This window comes from Bolinopsis microptera, chromosome 8, assembly GCF_026151205.1.
Source record: "Bolinopsis microptera isolate Bmic1 chromosome 8, MBARI_Bmic_1.0, whole genome shotgun sequence".
NCBI lineage: Eukaryota > Metazoa > Ctenophora > Tentaculata > Lobata > Bolinopsidae > Bolinopsis > Bolinopsis microptera.
In genome coordinates this window covers 14,115,697-14,141,864 of record NC_087079.1, presented here as the reverse complement: position 1 = coordinate 14,141,864, position 26,168 = coordinate 14,115,697, and the positions used below count along the sequence as shown (strand labels likewise).

General features: G+C 37.3%; 2 protein-coding genes across 3 annotated transcripts in view; one reads left to right on the top strand and one right to left on the bottom strand.

Moving 5' to 3' along the window:
- Positions 1 to 1,878, top strand: part of LOC134819328 (uncharacterized) — a 42,128-nt gene extending 40,250 nt beyond the window's left edge. For both annotated transcript variants that reach the window (XM_063829229.1, XM_063829228.1), the window contains 2 exons: positions 549 to 683; positions 921 to 1,878. In XM_063829229.1, coding sequence (XP_063685299.1) covers positions 549 to 683; positions 921 to 988 — 203 coding nt within the window. In that variant the 3' untranslated portion in view covers positions 989 to 1,878. The remainder of the gene's footprint in view (positions 1 to 548; positions 684 to 920) is intronic.
- A 21,291-nt stretch (positions 1,879 to 23,169) lies between these two features.
- Positions 23,170 to 26,168, bottom strand: part of LOC134819325 (cyclin-dependent kinase 18-like) — an 80,848-nt gene continuing 77,849 nt past the window's right edge. Inside the window, exon 13 of the mRNA XM_063829222.1 lies at positions 23,170 to 23,720. Coding sequence (XP_063685292.1) covers positions 23,677 to 23,720 — 44 coding nt within the window. The 3' untranslated portion in view covers positions 23,170 to 23,676. The remainder of the gene's footprint in view (positions 23,721 to 26,168) is intronic.

Genomic DNA, 26,168 nt, shown 5'->3' with positions numbered 1-26,168 from the left:
TGCCAGCACTGTGATATTGTTGTTCTAATTTATTATATGAATTTATTGATTAGAGTAATTAATCTATGTTATTTGCCTATTTCTTAATTTATTTTTCTGCTCAATGGCAAGCAAAGCTACCTCGTGCCAGGCGACTGGGTGTCCTTTATAATCAATCCTACATAATTCTATAAGTTGATAAATGATAATACGTAAGTATAATCGACTGCACAAAGTCACATACAGTGTACAATATACATACTACTGATTGAAGCAGTATGTATGTTCTTTGTGCATTTGTGCATGTACTATTCCTGTAGGAAACCTATCTATTAAAGTTCAAATAAACAAAGGAAAAACAATACAACATCTCGAAAATAAGTGACCCCGGCCCCTGTATAACGCGATTATTTTTCGATAAAATATGATCTTTCATCCGAAAAACCACGTTATAGAGGAGGAATATTGTATTGTAATTTCTAAATTGATTCATCAATATTTAATCATTACACATTGTTACATTACATAGATGTAGTTTTGTATTCCTCTTAATAATGTCTATCTCTCAGTTGTGCTGTGTCTAATATTATACTGGACTATCGAAGATGGAAAGTTAAAATGGCTGACCATGATGGCCGCAGTTTTAGGGATAGCGTGTGTGGTCGATTTTATTCTTTTCCAGTACTTCACAAACAGAGCGGAAGGTAAGACAAAAATTTATATTTTCCTCCGTTTTAATTTAGTTTTTGATTAAATGTAAAACTGTAAACATTTCTCAATTATCATTTTTAATTTTTAATGTTTTTAAGTTAATAAATTCAAGCTGGTCTTAACTGAAAATTTTATGGTGACTACTGTATCGCCCGTGGCCGTACTTTGTGTTAGAGCAACCGCGACCGCATGAACTTTTTCACTCACTTTAATTTTTCAATTTTTTACAGGAACAGATTTACTGAACACAGTTGCGATATTCAGAGCGCGATTACAGAAAAGTGGCAGGAGATTCTAAACATGCAATATATCATTGAAAGCTTTTACGAGAAATAACAAAAGTGGTCTTCTCCTAGAAAAGCTGATGATCATTGTGCTTTATATCAATATGCTATGCTCCAATAGGCGGGTTTTTATCATTGTCAATCCCGAACTTTAAAGAAAAAAGGCCCGAGATTGAGATATTTTGAGACTGAAAGTGAATTTTAAGGAGAAAACAAAGATATAGGACATTTTAGATAAGGCAGGGTATCTTGAAGTTGAAGTTGAATTGTGATCCAGAATCGGGGATAGACATTTTTTCGATCATTTAAAGAGAAATGGATCAACTGTTCGACGAAAAAGGAACTGACAAGATTGGTGCTATTTCTTCGATACTTTTTGTAAGAGTTCATATCTTTTTTAAACTTACAACTACTGCAAGCATGGCCAAGACGTTAGCCTTTTTATTGATGGTCGGAAGAGAAATTCATACAATATGATCACTGATTATGGGGTTATTCGACATTAAGATTTGAGAATCCAGCGGCAAGCCACACTTTAAAAAAATTGCTGACTGCTTTTATACGCATTATATATCAATTACATGGTTCATCTGGTTTAGCAACGAAATACTCTCACGAGAGCCGTTACAATATATTATCTAACCAACAGAATGCTGGCAATATCTGGTTTTCTTGTACTTGGTAATATATCAAATATATGGTGTTTCTCTATTCATTATCATCATCATGGCAGATCATTTGTTTGGTTTGAACTTTTGACAAATTCTTACAAATTTTTAGTTCTGACGAGGTGTGTTATTATGTTTATTTTTTCAATTTTGAGGAATTTTTCAATTTTGAGGAATGATTATGTATCAAAGTTGTTTTGTAATGGTCAGCTTCAAATTCTATTTTGCTGAAGTTATGATGGAGTTTTGATTTCTTCTTTTAGAATTTATGGCATAACTAGTGTAACCCGGCCTTCTGCCGGGATTTCACTGCCGCAGTTAAAAAGGGTAGGAGTAATTACCCGCTGAGTCAAAACCCGCATTAGGTGAGCAATTCTATTCGTAGTTCCCTCGCGTATCCAATAGTATCTGTATCACGACTATTACACCTCATCACTCCCGTCTTAAACCGCTTCAAATCTATTTAGAAATTAACCCTTATTTACTCCGCACCACACCCGCCTTATATTTGAAAACATGCATAACATTGTCGTATGAAAGTAAACAAACAGACCGCAATGAGTGCCCCCCCCCCCCCCCCCTAATAAGCTTATTATAGTATAACACGCATAAACATTTTCGTATGAAAGTATGAACTCTCTCTACAGATTAAACAGACCGCAATCAGTGCCCTACACTCCTAATATCACTTGCGGAGCTAACCTAATTACCAGCGATACAATCTACAGTGCAGTAATGGAAGAGAGAGCGAATAGGAAGGAAAATTGAGCCATTTTAGTGGCTCACTCCATAATGTTGCATTAATAGTACAAAACTATTGAAATTAAGCCACTTACCGCCAGCCGATTTATAAAAAATTAGCATACGGGCTTAGTCAGAGTTTTGTCGACACTATACCGAAAAAACCAGTCCTGTTACTCTTACCGTTTTTTCAATATAACCGACCAGAAATTACACACGCACGCACACACACACACACACACACACACACACACACACACACACACACACACACACACACACACACACACACACACACACACACACACACACACACACACACACACACACACACACACACACACACACACACACACACACACACACACACACACACACACACACACACACACACACACACACACACACACACACACACACACACACACACACACACACACACACACACACACACACACACACACACACACACACACACACACACAAAGTTAACGTAACATGCACCACAAAATTTTTGCCAAAAGTGAAAAACTCATTTACGTCATCCTTAATAAGCAAAACTCTTCTGAACCCTCACCCTGATGTTTTAGTGAGATATAATAAATCCCCTCCCTACCATGACTCATGCCTATACTTTTCGAGACCATTTTCCATTCCATTTACGACAAATTTAGTCTACCCCGTCTGAGCATTACAGAGTAGGTAAGCTGCAATGCATTACTCAGGAATTTCAATAACATCAGATCCAGAGTTTGTGACTCTGTATCACTAAGTTCTTCAGTGCACTCTTCAGTTTCTTTTTCACCTTCTTTCGACTTTACCATTTCTGTCGGTATGATCCTTCAGCCGTTTCAACAGAGCATGCATTGGGATGGATCGGATTAAAAATGTAATGTCCAAGAGGAGCTCTAACCCTCTAAGCGCAATAGGACTTTGGTACGGTTTTGTGCAGTAGGAACGGTGATGTCATTATATTAAATATAAAACCCTATAAGTATAAACAATGTAAGCTTAATAATATTCAATATTCATGTCATGTATGCTCTAGTAAAATTTTGGTCTCCTTTAAAATTAGTCGCCGAAAAATTTAGTCTCATGAAATTTGGTTTACAACAATTTAGTCAAAAGTTTGACTAAATTTATGGCAGACTAAATTTGTCGTTCTTAAGGTAGTACTGTGCGGAAAGAAACCATGTGATCTGACAGAGACTTCAAAGTCCGTATTACTGTAAATCAGAGTTTTAGCGAACCATGATTAATATCAATGTCACTATACTTAAGAGATACTATTCTAATAAGATTTAGATTACTCCCCAAATACTAATTTAACTTTTGAAGATAAATTTGATTACGCTACTGTAATTTTGACACAATCGCTATGTGTAAAACTGATAACGGGGGGGGGGGGGGGGGGGGGGGGGATTTTCCAAAAAGTGATTACGTAATATGTGAACGATCCCATTTTCATTGCATCAAAGTTTTTTCCGGAATCCGCATATACTGCTTCCAGTACCTTGATGGTGACTTGTCATGTGTCACTCTCACCGACCTCACTGATTGGTCATATTGATATAGTCACTGGTCAAAATTTCTGTCAAAACCGAAAAATTTCGGTCAAGGTGAGGGCAGAAAAGCTTTTCTTCAAAAATCTTCAAAAATCTCTTTTTGTATTCTGATGATTTTCTGTTTATCAAAGCTTTCTTTGGGAATAAAACTTTGAGTACTTCAATGGTGTCTTCTGCCATCCTCAGTGACTTTGTAAGATGTTCATTTAAGTCAAAATTTCGGTCAAGGATACGCGACGCCCTGCGGTCTGCACTGCATGGCGCACTGACTTAAATTAAATATAAAACACAATTCTGCCTCACGCAAATTATGGAGAAGCAATCCTAGTTTCTCGTCGTCATGGAAAAGTTTGACGATTGAAATTGAAGTAATCGAAATTAATGATAATATTTCTTCGCTCTTTTTTAATACGAAATTAAATTGGTATTTTTCAATCCTATGAACTGGTTTTTATTTTGGAATGATATCTATAATTATATTATACAGGGGAGAGGGGGGGGGGGCAAAAGTCAGTACCCATACGTTGGCCTTATAATAGCTCCAGTGCCCGATAGAAATAATTCTATCTCATTCTGGTAGTGGTATGACACATGACTTACTCGAAAAATATTCGTGTCCATTTTTTTCAAATGAAGGTTCATTTTCGCATTCATTTGATAGTACTTTGGATAGTCAGATCGAGCCAAATTTAATTGAATGGTGTTTGGCCATTTAAATTACGTTTGTCCTGAACAAAATGAGAGTTCTAGCTTCTCAGATGTGAGATGACCGAGATATGATTATGAAGCATAATGAGTTTGTTCATTACGTGTGATCCAGATCAGGTGATTGGGCTGAGAGGCTAGATCCGCATTATGGGAATCGTGCAGAGAGCCCAATTACGGTGTCGTAATTGGGTAATCATTGAGTAGCCAATCAATTTTGCTAACGAGATAAACATATTGTTTGATAACTTCGTAATTTTATATTCGTCTCGCACCATCTTTTCAGATTATATTCCGGATTAAATGACCTATGGCTATATTGCAATATGTTACAACGGAGTCTCTAACATGTTCACAAACTCCAGTATAATCAGTTCAATGTTGATCGGGTGTGGCCCCCAAAAATTGAATTTTCAAATTTTGGTGACGGAATTCTCGAACAAGTAGGTACAGTATGCCATCTTATCTGCAAAGCAACAACTCTCAAATGTAAAACACGGCGGTGGTATAACCCGTATAAGACCCAACGTTTGGGTACTGACTTTTGCCCCCCCCCCCCCCGGAAACTTCGCCATTTTTAGCAGGGTTGTAATAAGGATAGGAATAAAGTATAGCATTTTTAGAATTTTTATTAAGGCTTTAGTTTATTTTACCTCACTTCCGACGTTAATTTAAGGGGTCGTTCACACATTACGTAATCATTTTTTGGAACATTTTTACCCCCCCCCCCCTCCGTAATCAGTTTTACACATAGCTATTGTGTCAAAAGTACACTAGCGTAATCATATGTGAACGACCCCTTAAATTAACGTCGGAAGTGAGGTAAAATAAACGTTATAATCGATCTTAAAATTTATTCCGCTTTTAGTTTTATTCCCACTCTCGATTCCTTTCTAGCAGTCCGGTTAATTTAGTACCTTTAGTGGGTCTCATTTAATCATTAGCTCTAATTAAAGAACCTCTCACCCTCTCAGATTTTCACCGCTCCGTTCATTTGTATAGCTTTATTATTTTTATCTTTTTACTACACTTACTAACACGTGCACATTACAAAGGAGCAATAGTTTGCGGAGGCATTCTAGAACGGTATATATTTTAGCTTTCAGTTTCTGTTTCATTATCTTAAAATTTATTCCGCTTTTAGTTTTATTCCCACTCTCGATTCCTTGCTAGCAGTCCGGTTAATTTAGTACCTTTAGTGGGTCTCATTTAATCATTAGCTCTAATTAAAGAACCTCTCACCCTCTCAGATTTTCACCGCTCCGTTCATTTGTATAGCTTTATTATTTTTATCTTTTTACTACACTTACTAACACGTGCACATTACAAAGGAGCAATAGTTTGCGGAGGCATTCTAGAACGGTATATATTTTAGCTTTCAGTTTCTGTTTCATTATCTTAAAATTTATTCCGCTTTTAGTTTTATTCCCACTCTCGATTCCTTGCTAGCAGTCCGGTTAATTTAGTACCTTTAGTGGGTCTCATTTAATCATTAGCTCTAATTAAAGAACCTCTCACCCTCTCAGATTTTCACCGCTCCGTTCATTTGTATAGCTTTATTATTTTTATCTTTTTACTACACTTACTAACACGTGCACATTACAAAGGAGCAATAGTTTGCGGAGGCATTCTAGAACGGTATATATTTTAGCTTTCAGTTTCTGTTTCATTATCTTAAAATTTATTCCGCTTTTAGTTTTATTCCCACTCTCGATTCCTTGCTAGCAGTCCGGTTAATTTAGTACCTTTAGTGGGTCTCATTTAATCATTAGCTCTAATTAAAGAACCTCTCACCCTCTCAGATTTTCACCGCTCCGTTCATTTGTATAGCTTTATTATTTTTATCTTTTTACTACACTTACTAACACGTGCACATTACAAAGGAGCAATAGTTTGCGGAGGCATTCTAGAACGGTATATATTTTAGCTTTCAGTTTCTGTTTCATTATCTTAAAATTTATTCCGCTTTTAGTTTTATTCCCACTCTCGATTCCTTGCTAGCAGTCCGGTTAATTTAGTACCTTTAGTGGGTCTCATTTAATCATTAGCTCTAATTAAAGAACCTCTCACCCTCTCAGATTTTCACCGCTCCGTTCATTTGTATAGCTTTATTATTTTTATCTTTTTACTACACTTACTAACACGTGCACATTACAAAGGAGCAATAGTTTGCGGAGGCATTCTAGAACGGTATATATTTTAGCTTTCAGTTTCTGTTTCATTATCTTAAAATTTATTCCGCTTTTAGTTTTATTCCCACTCTCGATTCCTTGCTAGCAGTCCGGTTAATTTAGTACCTTTAGTGGGTCTCATTTAATCATTAGCTCTAATTAAAGAACCTCTCACCCTCTCAGATTTTCACCGCTCCGTTCATTTGTATAGCTTTATTATTTTTATCTTTTTACTACACTTACTAACACGTGCACATTACAAAGGAGCAATAGTTTGCGGAGGCATTCTAGAACGGTATATATTTTAGCTTTCAGTTTCTGTTTCATTATCTTAAAATTTATTCCGCTTTTAGTTTTATTCCCACTCTCGATTCCTTGCTAGCAGTCCGGTTAATTTAGTACCTTTAGTGGGTCTCATTTAATCATTAGCTCTAATTAAAGAACCTCTCACCCTCTCAGATTTCCACCGCTCCGTTCATTTGTATAGCTTTATTATTTTTATCTTTTTACTACACTTACTAACACGTGCACATTACAAAGGAGCAATAGTTTGCGGAGGCATTCTAGAACGGTATATATTTTAGCTTTCAGTTTCTGTTTCATTATCTTAAAATTTATTCCGCTTTTAGTTTTATTCCCACTCTCGATTCCTTTCTAGCAGTCCGGTTAATTTAGTACCTTTAGTGGGTCTCATTTAATCATTAGCTCTAATTAAAGAACCTCTCACCCTCTCAGATTTTCACCGCTCCGTTCATTTGTATAGCTTTATTATTTTTATCTTTTTACTACACTTACTAACACGTGCACATTACAAAGGAGCAATAGTTTGCGGAGGCATTCTAGAACGGTATATATTTTAGCTTTCAGTTTCTGTTTCATTATCTTAAAATTTATTCCGCTTTTAGTTTTATTCCCACTCTCGATTCCTTTCTAGCAGTCCGGTTAATTTAGTACCTTTAGTGGGTCTCATTTAATCATTAGCTCTAATTAAAGAACCTCTCACCCTCTCAGAAAGAGAGGGTGGAGATGAAGCCGTAGTACGTACATGTAGCATTGCACTGGATTGAACTTGCAGAGTGTGGTTTTTTCCAGTCTGCGCCGTGTGCTTATACAAATATACGCGGCGCAGATAGACTGGAGGAGATTGCACTGTGTAGGCTCTGGTGTAATGTGATATGTATGTACTACGGCTTTACAAATTTTGGAAGCATGTAGGGATATATTTCTGATACCAATCGTATATACTAAAAATACTCTAGCACAATTGTAACTGCAGTTTTACAGAACTCTAAATGCTTAATGAACACTCTTGCAGGTACCACCCGTATTCACACTCAGACCTGAGTTTAGTCATTTTCCAATACGAGATTGGGGACGGGTTCTATAAACAAACAAACAAACAAACGTTATAATCGTGAGGCTTGTAGTTTAGGCTATTCTGTACTCATGATCAATGATCATAGAACAATGCAGAAGTTTCTAGAATACCCTGGAACTTGGACATGATAGCATATTGCAACAGTGCACCAGCTGCTGAGCACTGACAGTTAGCAGTTAGCCGTTAGAGCTACTGCTAGATTACTGGGCGGCCCTCAGCCTGCATCATACCGCCGAATCTCTATTCTATAATGTTTATGAACATTATAGCCTGGGGTCCCCAGGTACGTAACTGCTAGATGATAAGAGATTAGAGAAATTTAAACATAAATAATTTTCTAAATTTCCTCAAAGAAAGCTTTCGACTAGCGGGTTTTTAGTTATTTATAATACACGAAGCCGAATAATTTTTGGAAGAAAACGGAATTGAGGTAAGATAAGGACTACACTGACCATCCTTTTTTATTTATTAGGATGGAAAAAATCAAAAGTAACATTATCAACATATCATTATCAATATCATATTAATTATTATACAAAGAAACAACTTAATTATAAATCAATAAGTAATAAACAATTAAGTAAAAAACTTATTTTTTTCCCTCAAAAATCTCATTATTAAGAAAAATTTATAAATATAATTATAAATGATTCTATTTGGTTTCCAAAAAAGAGAAAGAAAAAAAGATTTAAAAAAAGTTACTTACTCAATTTCACAAACATTTCACAAAGATGTTTCATTAGAAATTATAGTCAAATATCAATATTTTATTACCTAGTTACGTTAAGTAACGGCGGATTTATTTCCTGTTGGAGCTTGTTCAATCATCAATGCATACTTACATATTAAATAGCAACACAATCTATCAATCAAAGAGTAAAATAGTTCAAAAAACAATTGCCTGATTCAATCGTTTACCGTATCGGTTATCTTGACATGTGTATTTATTAGTACTGTTTTAAAATCAGTTTGGTATATCTGAGTTAAAAAAGTTATCTGAGTTAAGAAAATTAAGAAATAAACGATTCTGAATACTCATGCCAGTGCCATAACAGTGAAAACCATCTTTCAGGGTTATCTTTTCAGGGTTTATGGTTTACTCAAGTATATGTGCTACAACTATAAGCATATTCTGTTGGAAAGGAAAGAATTGAATGGTTTCGTGAGGCCTAGGGTTTAATGGCAAAGCACTAAGCAGGGTTTTACTTTATAAGTATAGCAAATAAGATGCGATTTAATGTGCAACAAGCGTAATCAGGCAGAGGCGAGAAATATTATAGAGGACCATAAGTGATAAGCAAACAATGATGAATGAATAATGAAAAAAACTGAAAATTTGTTGCTCTATTAAAATGTCTGCTCACCAATTATTTTTGATACGCTGCCGTATACCTCAACCTCTGCAAGCTGAAGTGTTTCGCCTGAAACTGCCTTTATCTGAACCACCTGACCTGTATTGAGGCTGCTGTTAGAGTTTTTACGATAATCTATCGCTGGAAATGAAGTTTTGAAATTTTCCCTTCACCCTCAGAACTTGATGACCAACATGTTGTTTTTTTTTACAACAATCATAGGCCCGATCATGATGATATTTTATCGACATTTAGAGCCATAACATACCATCTTTATCAACCGGCAATGTATATTTTGCTATCCCTGCTATCTGTGGTATAGTACCGATTAGTGTTCCATCCAAGGAAACTTGGGCATTTTTCAGTCTATGTTGGCAGCAGTCCATCCGGTTGTAGACATCAATGTAAGAAATGTAAGATACTTCTTTTAGTGTTACTTTCCACCAACCATTTATTGAACTTGTGTGGGAAATCGAATAACCACTGAAAATGAAATGTTTTGTAAATAATGAATGAATGGAATATTTGAAAGATCATTTATTATGGCAATATGATAAAATTTAACCATTTGTTTTTATTCTAATTTTGCAGTGACATGCAAGAGCATTTGAAGTTAACAATTGAAACAATTTCGATTGTTTCAAATTCAATTGTTATGGAAACATCATTAAGTATTAGTGACAAACCCCCAATTGCCATCCCGGTTTCCATCCACTGCATTTGAGGCAGGTCCATTTCCGTCATGGTAATCGTCTTGTTGTTCAGAGTGCTGATTCAGAGCAAGATTCGTGTACTCCTGTGAGGTTTCTACCTCTGAATCTAAGCTCCCTGTACGGTTAGATTTTTGAATTCGCTTGTTATCGTTGTTATTTGAGGCGCAGGAAAATGCTTTTAAAAAATAAATAAACTTCACTGGTAGCAGAATGTATAGAGTAAAATCAATTTCTGCTAGTAAAACTCCACGCTGAACCATTACACATTAACTGCGGTACGTGGCCCCTAGTAACAATGATATTATAATTACTAACGTAAGGCCAATAACGAATCTTAATAATAATGGTTCATTTAATAAAACAATCCCCTCATTGGATGAATGTTCGCTTATTAGTTTTATATATTGCTCGAAAGTTTGCTCGAAAGTTTGAAAACTGGATTGGTTTTTATCAATCACATTTTTATAAGCTTTGTATCGGCTATTTTGTTGTTATCACTATGACTATGAGTATGGTTGTTATCACTTATCAGCATGTTTTAAAAAGTAAAAATGCATTTTTAACTGCATGATATTTCCTGCCAGCCAGAGGGGCGGGACGCGGGTTTTAAAAAAATGTTGGTTAATTTGAAAATATTATAATCACCTTTTAATTCTAACGAGAGTTGCAGTACAATCAGGAGACACAGTAGAAAAACTTGCATCACAGTTATCTATTTCCTTTCATCAATCATATTCATCATAGACTGCATGGTATTCTAAATAATTGAATTATTAATTAACACATTAACCCTCATTAAAATGAAATAGAACTTTAACTAACTTACAACTGATCAAATACAAACGCTTCGGTCGCACAAACAGTAACACAAAGTCAAACGCCTAACAATAACAGTAACCACTAAAAGTATAGCAACCATGATCACATGTAGTGAAGTCACTTTATTACTACAAGTACCGGTGGTTATGGCATTGTTTTGAAGTCTGTGAAGTGTACTACTACTCAGTCATTCGTTATGACTCGGTTACGAGTAAAGATCTTTTTTGACACGAAGCCTTACAATAAAGCAATAACAAACCTTCTAACCTTTGTTCTGAATGTTTTACGTCTTTGAATAGAGATAACAGCTAAGTATGTATATTGTCGTCCACTATATATCTTTAGAAAACAAGTAACTGTATAGCAGTATACTTATAGGAAACTGCTGTCAGAATTCAGAAATAGGGTAATGTTAGATGTCATTAAGAGTTTAAGCTAAAACAAGGGACATCTGTAAAAAGTAACTACATTCAGAAACGTCTGATCTGCAGTATCACAGGATCGATAGCCTGTTACACTTTACCGGCAACAACCGATTCTTATGGAGATTTTTATTGCTACAGAAACACGATTTGATTGAGGACACCGACTTTATCAAGGGTATAAATAGTCATAAATTGAACATACCAACACAGTTGCCAGTGGACCAGCCATTAGAAAACGTAAAGAAAGAAAGAAGTCCAACAAGGCTAAAACTTAAAATAAAACCTAAAGCCGCAAGCCAACAAGTGTATACTTTATACACTATGGGCAATGTTTATTGTTTTTATTGTCATGAGAAATTTCTCTTTGTCACAGGTCACAAGGAACATGTGCAATGTGCGTCAGTAGAGAAGTAACAGCACGTGCCTATTGCTTGGCTCTCAAGAAATGGAAAATATGGGCATGTTCTTTCTTTAAAGCTTTAAAGGTCAGGGAGATTAAGACATGCAGGACATGCAGGCTTGTGGCTGTGTGCGAAGGAGGCAAAACGTAAAAATCCAAACAATGAACAAGAATCTGAGACATTTGACTACAGGATGTATATTCTTAAAAAATTGCAAATTCATCGAATGTGTACCGTCGACAGTATTATATCATATATGTTACTGTAACATGAAACTGAAAATGATAGAATCTCATATTATTTAGAAGCTTTAAGTTTTTCAAGACTCATTATTCTCACAGTTATCGACTCTCGACCAAGCAGACTGTAAGCAGCAAAAATATTGGATGAATAATTAATTGCGAGCAGATTAGAGAAGAGCTAGAGTAAATTCCAGCTCAAGTAAGAGTTACTTACGATTTTTATTTATCTCTAGCTACAGGGTGTCCCAAAAAAGACGCCCCAGTGAGAAACCCTTCAGTGAGAAACTTATCAAAATAGTTAGCCAAAGTTCTCAGAAGTCACAAACAAATCTCCCAACCCTTTAGAATAACATAAATACTAAGAGATCGGTACCATTAACAATTAAAGGAAATTTGAGGAAACGAGAAGGGTTTCTCACTGGGGCGTCTTTTTTGGAACACCCTGTATCAACCATTTCAGTAGTTGATCGCATATAAGCTTAACAACTAAACAACAATGTTCATGAATAACGAAATACAATCGGAAATGGGCAATACAAAATACTGTAGTAGTAGTACATAATATAATAGGATTGGATTTTGGACAGAGTGACCATCCCAAATTCAATTGTAAATTGTGACTTGTGAGTGGTCCTAATCATAAGTTGATAAGATTATAAAACGAGAACAATAAAAATGCCACCCCCGATCTACCCAAAGATCTGAGACCTAACCGTTTCTACCCGCTCCAGGTGAGAGAAGCCTATAATGGCTGATGCCCTACAGACCTAAACGTATAATAATTACTGAGAGTGAGACTGACTATCATAAATACTAGGTACATGTATATCGATAGCGTGATAATAATCGCAAGGCATCTTCAATTTTGTTTGATGTAATTGGAAAATACAGATTACAGATCCTGATCAGAATCACTGAGTCAGACCCCCATCACAGTTTAATTTAACATAATGAGATAATGAGATAATCTCCATAGTGGAGGTTTGAGTACTGAACTAATGAGACAAAGAATAACGCTACCTCGGAGCTGACTCTTTATATTAAGAGTATTAGACACTAATTACGTGCCTATTGTGTAATTGTACAGGGGCGAGTCACTTCAATCTGAATCACTCATAGCAACGATAATTTGAGATGGCATTGCAAAATTCCTTTCCACTCTCAGTATCGAAACCTTATATATATACGTACTATATTTCCAATACTTTAATTTAAAACAATTTGGAATAGAGCACTGAATCAACCGATTGCCGATATCCTAGGTATCCATTTCTAACATTCAGAGCAGCGAAAGTAATGAAACTACAAATTAATAATACTTGAATTAAAGTAAAATTATAAAGTAAAACTATAAACTGCCAGTTGACCTGAACTACATGCTTTAAATGTATCATGTGTCATGTGCTAATGCATTGTTTATATTGAACCATCGAACCAATAATGTTTACAAATCACTTGACCGTCAAAATTTGAAACAGAAACAACTCAGCTCTAAAATCTGCAAGCACCTGGCGTGGTAACTGGTAACTGGTAACGACACGAAAATTATAATCGTCGCAGAAAAGGTGGAGTGAGAGCGGTTTACTCTGAGTCTGACTCCTGTTCTTGCTCATGAGTCATGTAATTAAACGTAAAATTATCAACTTATTTCAGCCCCATGATGATCGTGATGGAACAGCTGGCCTTGTCATCAGCTTACATTCTCTCGTTAACATCTGACTCAGTTAGATTATACTTCTAGTTAACTACTGGATTCGATTAAGATTACTCAACCGTACTATAGGTACATCTTTGAAACTCTGTCGGTAGTAAAAGATAAGTTATTTCAATAACATCTGGATTCTGCCGTTTGGGGACCAGATGGACACGATTTTTGAATATTGTAAGCACTATGAGACATAGTTTTGTGTTTCAAAAAACATCACTTCAAATCTTTAATCCTAATTCCTTTAATTGTACACAATAACATGACCTGGTGGCTGGTACATAATATAAAGATTTAGTGAACCAAACAACCACCTTGCCAGTCCGATCCAGCCAGGTGTTTGAAATTATTACTTATGATCATATTTTACAGTGTTCATTGTTCAACATTATTTTAGATCCTAAAATGATGAAAACTATGAAGTCGGATCGAGTCTTATTTTTAAGACTCAAAGGGTAGCTAGCAGTTAGCACCTACTTACCAGAATACCATGACCGGCACCTTTTTGTTAGGTGAAGAAAGGTCTAGACTCGAATCGAGGTACATGTATAGATCGTGGTCAGAGTTATTACAGCGAAGTGAAACTCCAGGAGATCGCATCTAGTTCGGCTGCACGACATGGGTGGCCCATTATTGTAGGTCAATTAATTACTACTGATGGATCACATCACTGATTATACGTCACAAATTGGTGACATGATCTGACTCCTGATAATCGGCCATTTCGGAAACTGAAAATTGTGGCATTGTTTTTACGTCCAAAACTGGCCTAGTGACGGCAATTTGGTGGTCGTGGGTCTCTTGGCCTGAAAAAAAAAACAATTTATTGCACTTAAGCACTTTTGTGAAAACGAACTCGTTTTCTCACAAAAGTGCCATTATATATACGCTAATCTAAATGCGATTACACTATTAATTGCACGATCAGGCGCAGCCGAGTGTAAATTGACACAATAATCGCATGAGGCGAAGCCGAATTCGATTATTGCAGTTATTTCACGAGGCGCAGCCGAGTGTATATATATATAATAGCAATTACTGGTGTAATCGTATTATACATTCAATTAGGTGAGCGGACTGAATCACTACCGGACTGAATCCCTAACGGACTGAATCACTACCAATCACTATTGGTAGGGATTGAGGTATATTTTCTGACTGAATCACTACCGGACTAAATCACTACCGCTAATATCTAGACCTAACCACTTTGATGTGATCCCTACTGAACTTTGCAATAAAGGCATAATTATTCGTATTTCATTAGTTAATTATTTTATTTTTTGTTAATTATTATTAGATTTTTCGTGGTAATTGACTAAGCAGAAATTTGGTCAAAGAATAATAGATAATATACTGATACAGTAATTTAAATCACACAATAATAAGTAAACATTAAAGCATTAACCCAAAATCTTAGATCCAACAGCTTTCAGAAACTCGGTAACATCCCCAAAGTTATCATAATCATCAACAATACGCTGAATCTCCAGGTCAAACTTCTCCCACTTTGCTGCTATCTTGAAGGGTCTTCTGGTGAGGATGTTGGTGATCTTCACGTCTGTCATCCCTTTTGATGCACTCTAAGAACTTCCAGATGGAAGGGTTGTGACAGTTGACCAAGGAGGCGAAGCCGCTGTTCCAACCCTCTGCGATGTTGCTGGAGCGAGGTAGTAACATCTGGGACGCTTCGTGGTGATTCCAGGAGTCGTGCCTGAAGAGAGGAGGGGTGGAGGTGGTTCCGATCCATGTCGACTCAAAGTATCTTGCGAAGGCAGACATCTCAGCAGGAAGAGAAGGTTTGAGAAGCCGCCACGCCTGGTCCACATCACTGACTGGAACGAAGGGGAGAGCTCCAATCTGCATGAAGGACTTTCTGATAGGAGAGTTGTCGATAGAGTAGTCAGCAGCAAGTCCCTCGCTCTGCAGGTGTCTTCACAAGGACTGTTTGAAGTGGAACCAGCATCCTCTCAAGGTAGTACCAGGCCAGACGTTGGAAACTGCGTTTCTGATAGCGATTTCATAGTCCACCAGTACCGACTGAGGGTAGAAGGGTCCGTAGGAGTCCAGTTCGTTGAGGATGTTCTCGTACATGATGGTGCGCTTCCCGGGTAGGAGTCCAAAGGCTGCAGGGATTCTCCATCCAGTAGGGTGTAAGGCGTGGACTGTGAAGAGTTGAGTAAACAGGTCTGGAGAGGTCTTAAAGGTTCCATCCACGACGTGTTAGGAGGAATCACCAGGAGGAATCACCAGGTCTTCTAAGGAGATGGGGTTGACAGGATGGGAGTAGGCTGCCTGTCTGGCTCGTCTGACTAGTCGTGCCAAGGACTTGGGATCACAGTTAAGCCGGGACGAGGCTTCGAAGGATAGTCCAGCGACAGAGTCTGCAACAATCTGCTTAGTTGAGTTCTCGGTAGTAGCTGCGAGGGTCTTCATTTTAGACTTGGAGCGGTGGGCTGCAATTTGTGCTGGTTGAGATTCGTGGTCATGAGGGGTAGCAGAACAGAAGGTGTCCTGGACAAGGATCAGGCGGGACTTGCACTTGTTGCACTTCCAGTAGGTCTTGTCTTCCTTCTTTCTGTTAAGGTGGTAGAGGTGACCATCGTAGAGGACGTTGCGGCTGCCTTTCTTTCTGCCAGGAATAAACTCGATGGATGAGGAAGACATAGTGGTATAAGATAAACACAGGCGTTGCGGGTTTATATATTATTCCCGCTAGCTGATTGAGATACCGTGAAGGTTCACACTTCACATCACTGTATTGTCGTATAGCAGGTCATTATGGATGACTTGATCCGAACCAGTTCTCGTTAGGGCTCCTCGTTGCGTACGTAAGTCTGTGGATCACATGTCTGACAGGCCCCATAGCAAGCACTCCATGAGAGCCCCGGCTCAGATCATGTCATGATATTAGAACTAGTGAACTAAGATCAACTGGTAGGGATTGAGGTACATTTTCGGATCGAATCCCTAACGGACTAAATCACTACCAGTAGTGATATTTGGGTGGTAGTGATTCCGTCCGTTAGGGATTCAGTCCTACAATCATTTGTACAATCTAGTAGCTCCACAAACATGTCTGATAACATAAGATCATCGATTGCTATTGGTCGCTAGGATGGGATGGACCACCAACCAAGAATCGGCCCGTCCCTATTATGTGCAGTTGTGATGATTGTTTGAACGTTTTTCTTGCCTGCTGTGGATTTTCAGACCACCCAAGTATCACAAAGCTGATGAAGTCTGTGGAGGTAGACAATTTTTATTAGTAATCAGTTATCAATGTATTGAAGGACATTTTGGTTTGAACTGGTGTTTGTAAAACGGAGTTCTCTGCATCTTATAAAGTAAAAATAGTACCATACTTTTCACTGCAGTTATAATTGTCGACTGCCGTACATGCTTGGAGTACGCAGTCCACAAGCGTGAGTACAGGCAGGCTAGACTTCATTACGGACCGGAGCGAGTATTCCCACTGTGCATTCTCAGTGAACATTACTGCCTCAAATGCAACAATATAAAGAGGCTATATTCACCCGGCGACTGGTGACGTTTTATGAAACATTTGCCAGACTGGGGTCACCCCATTAGCGTTAATCGATACTATGGCACGAAGCTATAGCTGGGAGGAAAGATGAAAACGTGTCTTCAACATGGGTCAAAGCTCTTAGGTATTTTGCTGAAGGGGGAATTGGTGGAAGCCGGGAAATTATTTTTGGGCAGACAATTGTTCTGATCAAACAATTGTTTACAGTTATTGAGCTGTAAAACCAACTTAAATCGATTTCTCGTGCAACGTTAGGTGAGGAACAGTCACCAAAATGAGTTGCTTACCTGCTGTGTGTTTTCGTACTCTGCTCTTCGCTCAAGTTGCAAAGCTGCAATAAGCATATTGCAACGAACATTTCTATCTGAAAATTGTGTTAGTACCTGTTCGATCAGTTAAGGTGAGGATTGCCTCGATCTTTCGGTTTCAGCTTAACTCCCTAGGCCCTACGTCATGAGTACAACCGAAGGATCAAAATATATGTTGCTTGTTGCTCGTATTAACTATAAAACATAAATTATGAGGGATAAGGAAGTGTCTATAGGTTCTGAAACCTATACTAGTTTAATCGATTTTTCGTGCAATTTTAGGTCAGAAACAGTCATCAAAATGAGTTGATAAGAAAGTCGATTTCTCTGTATAGGCTATACTATAGCAATTTTTGAGCTTTCGTTCAGATAATAATTCGGGACCTTCAAAGGGGGGTAACAAAAAGGAGTTACAAATGTTACAAGTGTTCTATAATACAAAATTTGCATCACCTCTTCAACCTGCTGAATAGAGGCGCCACCTAAAACGTAAACAAACATGTATCACTTCCCCACGAGTATCCACATCTATTATCTAGGAACTATGCCACAATATAAACATTAAAGATTAAAGAGGGTATAATTGCGGAGAGATTTACAAAAGAAACTTCCAAATATTTTAAATTAAATAACTATTAGCTTGAAACCATGTCTCAACATAGTATATATATAGAGGGTCTAATTGTAAAGTGTGCTACAAATTAGCATGGGAGAGGATAATGGAGGATAAAATACTTCCAAATAACAAATTTTGTAACTATGTATTACTATTAGCTTGAAATCATGTCTCAACATAGAGGGCCTAATTGTCAAGAGGGTCTAAGATTGGGTATAATTGCAAAGCTACAGATTAGCAGGAGAGGATAATGAAGGATAATGGAGGTAATGCGATCACACTAGAAAGCGGTCCGAAAGGTGATCACGTGTGAGAAGTGGTTGATGAGTCTAGTGGTCAAGAGCTGTCCAGCCACGTTATATGTCCTAAAATACAGGCACTCAGCCTGCGAACAAACAAATTGCAAAGGAATTGAGGAGCCACCACACCTGGCCAACAAGTGAACGAGGAGAGGTCAAGTGCAGGCAGCAACAACTTATGTAAGTGTGGAAGATCAGTCAAACAGTAGGCAGGACAAGGCACCAACACTTCAAACCTCTGAGGAGACGTCCGGGTGAAGGCCGAGTTGACACGGTTTTTAATTTGTACTGTTATTATGCTGTATTATGCAAAGGAATGTTTTATACACTGGGCAAAACGATAACCATTTCCAATGCAAGGCGCGATGGAATAAGAACTACGTGCGCGGGAATGAGTGTACATTGTAGTCACGTAAAATACGATGTAGTTACATTGAAACGTCGAGTAAACTCCTTTCCCTAATAAGAGCATTTTCACTTGTCGCAACAACCGGGATAAAGATAATTTTACACAGAATACATTGTAGTCACTGTACAATCATGTGACACTAGCGTGTGGGCGTGAACGTGAGTATCACCCAGAAAACCTTACCGCCTGCTGGGCTTGCTAGAGGTGATAGATTTTCAACAGCACGTTTGGCGTCGCGCGTCACATCAAGTTTACCTTTCGCACGCTGCATTGAGCCTAGTAGTCATGACAACGACATTACTTCGCAAAGTTTAAAAGCTGTGATATTTTATTTAGCCCAAAATCAAACTTTTTGGTTTAATTCAAAATCTAAGTTGTCCCAAATTGTGCTCCTGGGGAGCCAACTTTAAATTTACGGGACGGACATTTTGTTGAAAACCGGAAGGTTCTATCTATTTTACTTTTGGAGATATACCCCAGCCGGTAGGGTTTCCTGGGCAGGAGTCCTGAGTCAGGACTCTCTCGGAAGAGTGCACAGATCAAAGAGTGTCAAAGAGTAAAGCGCAGGCGCGAGTAACACTAACAAGACTAAGACAAAAGGGTGCACAAAACAAGTGCCACTCAAGTTCTTGAAGTCAGCTTTAACTTTTCTAGTTCTGGGCTCTACTGCCTGGAATTACAGCTGTACATCATACATGTTCGTTGAGTCCGGCCTGCCGCCTGAGGCTGAAAGGAGGATCATTAAGACATTACCTTGCTATTTTAAGACATTATTGGTCCGTTACTATGATCGATTAACGAATTTTGGTTTCACTTACTTTCCAAGATACAATTATAATTATATATGATATCACTTCCTTAGTGCACAATATCTTTAAAAGTTGTTCATTTTTAATGTTTATGTTGATTTCCATTTGTTTGAACTTTTAACTCAGCGCGGTCAGAGACTATTTTTGTTCTTGATGAAAAGGAATTTATACACGTTATAAACGAATGTTGTCCGTGAATTTAAATTTCAGAAAAACTTAAATTTGACTCACAAATCGAAATATTTTTAATATTGTTTATGTTGGCATAATAAAAATAATTTTAAAGATTCTCTCATACTCATAGAAATAAGAATACAAATCTACTACAGTTTTATAAATATAATTCAGTCACAACTTAATAGTATTGATTTATCACATTTGACTTCATTCTTTATGTTCGATACATTTTCCCTAGAAGTTATGTTTTTCAGGAGTGCCCATCGGGTTAAAAAATCAAAACTTATTATGATGACGTATGTAGTAATTAGTCCATTAGAGCATTAGAGACACTCTCCGTACAAGGGGCTTTCAATCTATCAGATTTACAACTTTATTAACTAAATCAAAATATCAAGCAATAATACCGCTGCAAGACCCATAATTTTCTAATTCTACACTTGATACAACCTTTACCTATACTACTAAGACTGTAGATCTAGTCCCAAAGCGAAGCAGCAGAACTTCAAATTACTTAATAGTCACACGGTACACAGACTGCACAGTAAACAGGGTAATGTAGCGGCTAGCTTGAAGTGTCAATCATTAACATTTCAAGAGCCGCTACATTATGAATATGATGATAAGCTCATTAACTTAATGAGCTTATCATCATATTCATACTTTGAGTAGAGAGTACCTTATCGGACCTTATTTGGACGGACATTACTTGAACGCTGGAGGCCCTAGCGTTCATCTTAATGTCCGTTCAAATAAAGTCCGTTCAATTAATGTCCGTCCAAGTTAAAGTCCGTTGAAATTTTTTCAAAAAGTTTTCCATTTCGAACTTTTTGTCCAGAATATGACAACTTTGAGAACTTTATTCTGCCGTAAGTTAACGACGGAAAGGTTCTCCTTGGTCTGCCGGAGGCACAGAAAACTCTAATTAAGTACTAGTATATGATGTTTTCAAGGGTTACTTACTTGGCGGAAAAAAGTCAACGAAATTATGGCACTCAACGACATAGTTGAAGTTCATGAACTAGTCCCCGCAAACATGACAAACTTGTTCCAGCCTCTAGATATTACGGTAAATCGTGTTGCCAAGGACATTGTCCGACGTTGTTATACTTATACGTATATGTAGTTCATATTACTCAGGGGCGGTAATGAAACAGTGCTAGAAAAACTCCACGTGATGACACTGAAATGCAGGACCGGGGTAGTTTGATAACTGTATAAAAAATGGATTTAAAAATCATTTGCTGAAGTTAAAAAAACGTCAAAAAAATTGAAAAAAATTCGGATTTTTGATGGTTTTGAATGCCTTCGAGCGTTCATATTAATGTCCGTTCATAATTATGTCCGTTCATGTAATGTCAGTCCAAATAAGGTCCGATAAAGTACTTCAAGTTCATTGTTGTGCATGTTATGTGTACTTGGTTAGAGATCTAACTGGATTAAGCTGGGCAGGACAATTATCTGTGAAAATCGACTCTATCCAAATATTAACTTTTACGCCTTGGTTTATTTTCTAGTCTAACAATCCCTTACACCTTAGCCGGGTGTTCCACCTGTAGCCGGGGGCTACACCTTAGCCCCCTTAGCCCATGTAAGATTCAGATCCATAATTCCACGACGAAGGACCAAATAATTAGTTATTCGTCAAAGGTTTCAATTTTAAGTCACTTACAATTGGACTGGCCAGATGTCATGCATATTTTGGACCGATACTACTACTACTAAAGTCGATTGCAAAATAGTAAATATAACCGTGATCGTCTCCAATTGGATTAGCATTAGCTGAATGGATATATTTAAGCCTTACGGTCAAAATGATCGTGACAGCCCCAAATCCAATTATCGGAATTGGATTAGCTCAAATCCAATGAATATATTAAAGTCTTACAGTATGCGGTCAATATACTCGTGTCTCGTGACCGTCTCCGTTCGAAATTGGATTAGCTCAACCCAATGAATATATTTAAGCCTACTGCAGTAGCATAGTTAGGAGGATGATCAATAAACGTCAACTGTTTTCATTCGGCTGTCAGCTCATAAACTCATGTAAGTTGCCTCCTTCCTTGATCCCTTTAAAATTGACCATCAAACTATAAGTATAACTATAAGTTTATTCTGGCACTGTGCCAAAGAAACTTCCATAAAACCCGGCCGGTTGGAACACTACTATACGTTCCGAAAACTTTAGTATTTTTGAATGAGACATCAAAATGGGGACCGGACACGAGGCCAGAGCGGTAGACACAGTATTGGAGGGCACGAAGGCGTAGGACACAAGGGCGGTAATTTTTTAAAAGGGTGGACACGAGGGCGAATCACATGAATCACTTTAACATGGACAAACGGTCTGGTTGAGGTAAAGCTTAGCTCGAAGAATTGAATCTACTCACGTGTAAATTTGAAACAAAACATAGTGATGTGACAAATAATCACCCAGTTTAAGCGAGTCAAAAATTGAGAGATTTTCCTTAATATCTCAGCCAACTCAGCAGCAAATTTTGGGGTTTGGTTAACGTGCTTAGACCAATCAAACACTGCCTAGATGTTCATTGTTCATGTGACAAACTTGGCCTCAAAATATCGCAGTCACTGACGCTACGGTTACCCGGGTTTAGATCATGGATAGTACGTACCAGGACGGGTATTTACTTTGAGTAGACGAATTTCACTGAGGTGTGTTTAGTTTACTTAATTTCAAACCACCAATCCTTTCAGTTAGAACGACCATCATTTAAGACGGTTTTTGTTCCGCATTCGTGTCCATAATAAAATGAATCATGTGATTCAACCTCGTTTCCACCCTTTTAGGAAAGTAACGCCCTCGTGTCCTCCGCTCTTGCGTCTACCGCCCTTGTTTCCTACGCCCTAGTGTCCTATACCCATCAAAATATCTCTATCTGTGTATTAGAGAAACTTCCCTATATAAAAATATTCAAGGAAGTAGGAACTTTTAGTAATCACCTGATGGATTTTGAACAATGTAATGTCATTGTAATGTCATTCTTTGATCGACTGGGACCGATATTGACATCATGCAATTGATATTCACAAATAAAAAGCTTTCATGTCTATACAACTAAATTTACGGTCTATCGATACAATAAATGACGAAAATATTTTACTATTTCAACCTATTCTGAAACTATGTCTAACTGTAACATAATTAGTATTGTAAATTAATGTCTATATCAAATCTAACACAACGAAGATCCCAATAAAAATTGTAGCGTTCAGTTTCTTCAGAATCTATAATTGGGGATATTTTAAAAGATCGCACTGGCATTTTGATGAAAACTAATTGCCTCATAAAATTCGCTTAAACAATGAACGATTTTGTAAAATGGTAAAAATCAACCCTATCCAATATCGATTGATACGGACTATTTTAAAACAACAAAACTTACTCAGTCAATCAACGTTTATTATGGAAACTAAAAAACAAATTTTTCAATAAACTTGTCTTATGTCTATACAGACGTTTTTACAACTGTAAACGAATCAATCATCTCTTTTCTATGTAACATGGTCACTTTCGGACAAATTTGTTGCGTGACACTATTTTCCGTATAATTTCTTCCGATTTCATTTCTCGAGAAGAGCGGAATTCTTTTCCTCTGCTGAGCTGGAACTTCAAGTGACTCAGGAAATCTCTTCAGACAGTGGTCGTGTTTTTGGATTTCTTTCCTTTTTTCTCACCTGAAATGTCGAATTGTAAACTACTTTGATGATGCAGAGTATGACGGGTTGAATTTCAAACTTGAAATCGTAATTTCTTAAAAAAACTTATCAGCGTTGACACATTGTTAACATTGGTTAAGTTTTTAGGTCCATGGAATGAAGATTGAAGATACCTAGGTTATTTATTGGTTTAGCTAGCGTGATTCATTTTAATTACTTTATGTTTCCTTAACAAGTTTCCAGAGTAAGTTTATTAGAATATATTAAAGGTCCCCCACACTGTAGGGCTACGAGATCAGCACACGAAACTTTTCATTAGTATATCATGTATGTGGTGTCTATAACTGCAATGTGTATTGTGCAAGGAACTATCCGTATAAACGATGTACCGATCCTTAGTAGAGGGCTAGGGTTCAACAGTCTAGACTCTAGAGTAGCCATTTAGGTGCCTAAATGTTTTTTCAATAGTTTCAACTTTTCAATAACTAGTCATCAAATAATTGTCCAGTGTTTAATGTGATTTCTCAATTCCTAACGTGGTACACGATTTCTAATTGGATTCGACTTGTCTTTACTCTTCTGTTAATTATGTTCTATATCGGGCACCTAGATGTCTTCTCGGCTTGTCACCAGGTTGTTAACGTAGGTTCTAGAACGGTTTAAAAATTAACAGCTTTATGTTTTTTCCAATTTTCGTAGTGTTGGAGAATAAAGCTTCGTATTGACAACTCTGAGCAACCAGATTTCGTGCTATTAAGCAGTAAGCTTGAAACCATGATACATTGACGTCTCATTTGTATTTTAAACCTAGCATCCAGATACCGGCTAGTAGACACCGGTTGGTGCTGGCTGGAACCGCACTAGAAGCTTTTTCACATACACTGGTTTGCCACTAAACTACACCTCAAAAGGTTCACATATTGATACGAATTACGAACACATTATTTATTGGGAAACAATCTTTTTTTATTGACCTTTTGTTCAAATGGACACACGATTTTACGGAACTTAATCGAATTGCCAAGGTTTAACATTGAGATCATTAAAATACATCATTACAAATCAATACAAAAGAGAGTATTAGTTTTTATTCCGTCATTATTGATAAGTGTTTCTTGATCGTTTCTTTCATTTCTATAGGTGCTAGCCGAGGCATGAATCTTTTCATTTTTTTAAGCACCTTGGCACTTGGATAACATTAACTGGAAAAACGCTATAAGATAATGGAAAAGCAAAATGTCGGTCGAACCTTGAAGCAGAAAACCAAATCGTATCTCCAAAAGGCAAAATCTGCGATTACCGATAGATCTTATATTGCAACAAATTACTTACCTATAATATGTGACCTATGTTGAGTTTGGTCAAGACTTGACGGGGCCATCACATCTTCTGATGACTTTTTTTGAGGAAATCAACCGACAGTCATTAGAATGGTTAGCAAAGCAGACTTTCTTAATATGAACTGTTTATAACCGACCTATCTGCACATTTAAAATAGTATAATGACAGATAATTCGTATATCCAGGATATCCAATTTTATACGTTTGGACCAATTCAAATAAAATACGGTTTTTATATATTGCCGTTTTTATATATATATATATTATATATTGCGTCACAGATGAAGGCTGTTAATTTATACCTTATGAGTATCAGAATGAGTTTTAAAAAACTCATTCTGAATTTGGAGGCTTTGATGATCGGATTTAAACATTGCTTGCAACTACCCACCGTATGTAACATACCGCATACGGTGGGTCCATGATATCACGACAGGCCCTACCGTGGCCGTATGTCTTTGGTTAAATAACCTGCAGCTGCATGCAATTTTTGAGTACGTGTTTTTCCTGTCTACATTTATCCAGTAGTATTAGATTTCTCCAGTTCATGTCCTTAGTATCCTGGCTCCGGGATAATTCTCCCAGTGCAGTCGATTGATAAATGACTTGTGATAACTAAGCAAGTCAGAATGTCAATGTACACTGAAATTCAAGAATGGAACAATAAGCTAATCCGCGAACTAAGAAAGAGAAACCCTTTTTAGAAAGTACAGGATTTATCCTAACCATCCTACATATTAATATTCAACGTAATTCTTAGAGTGCTAACTCCCTTTTCTATCGATTTAAGCGGTAAGGTTATAAAAACCATTTTATATGCATAAGATAGTTTTACTTATGAATATTGATTATGGAATTTCAGCAGGATTTGGACCCGCACAATCTTTTCAAATGCAGGGTACTTTTTATGGGTCCATTTTGGCGCGGGGCGCAGTTAGATGTTCTAAAAGTCCTCTCCTTGTTAGCATGCCACCGCCAAACGATTCGTATGGCCCTCTGGTGGCTAAGTTGCCAGTAGCTATCAGCTAATTTCAGCTTATTCAAATCCGACGATACAATGGGCTATGGGCAATAAGGGCATGGCACATATTCTAGGCTTATCATCGTCAACGCCCTTTGTTGTAC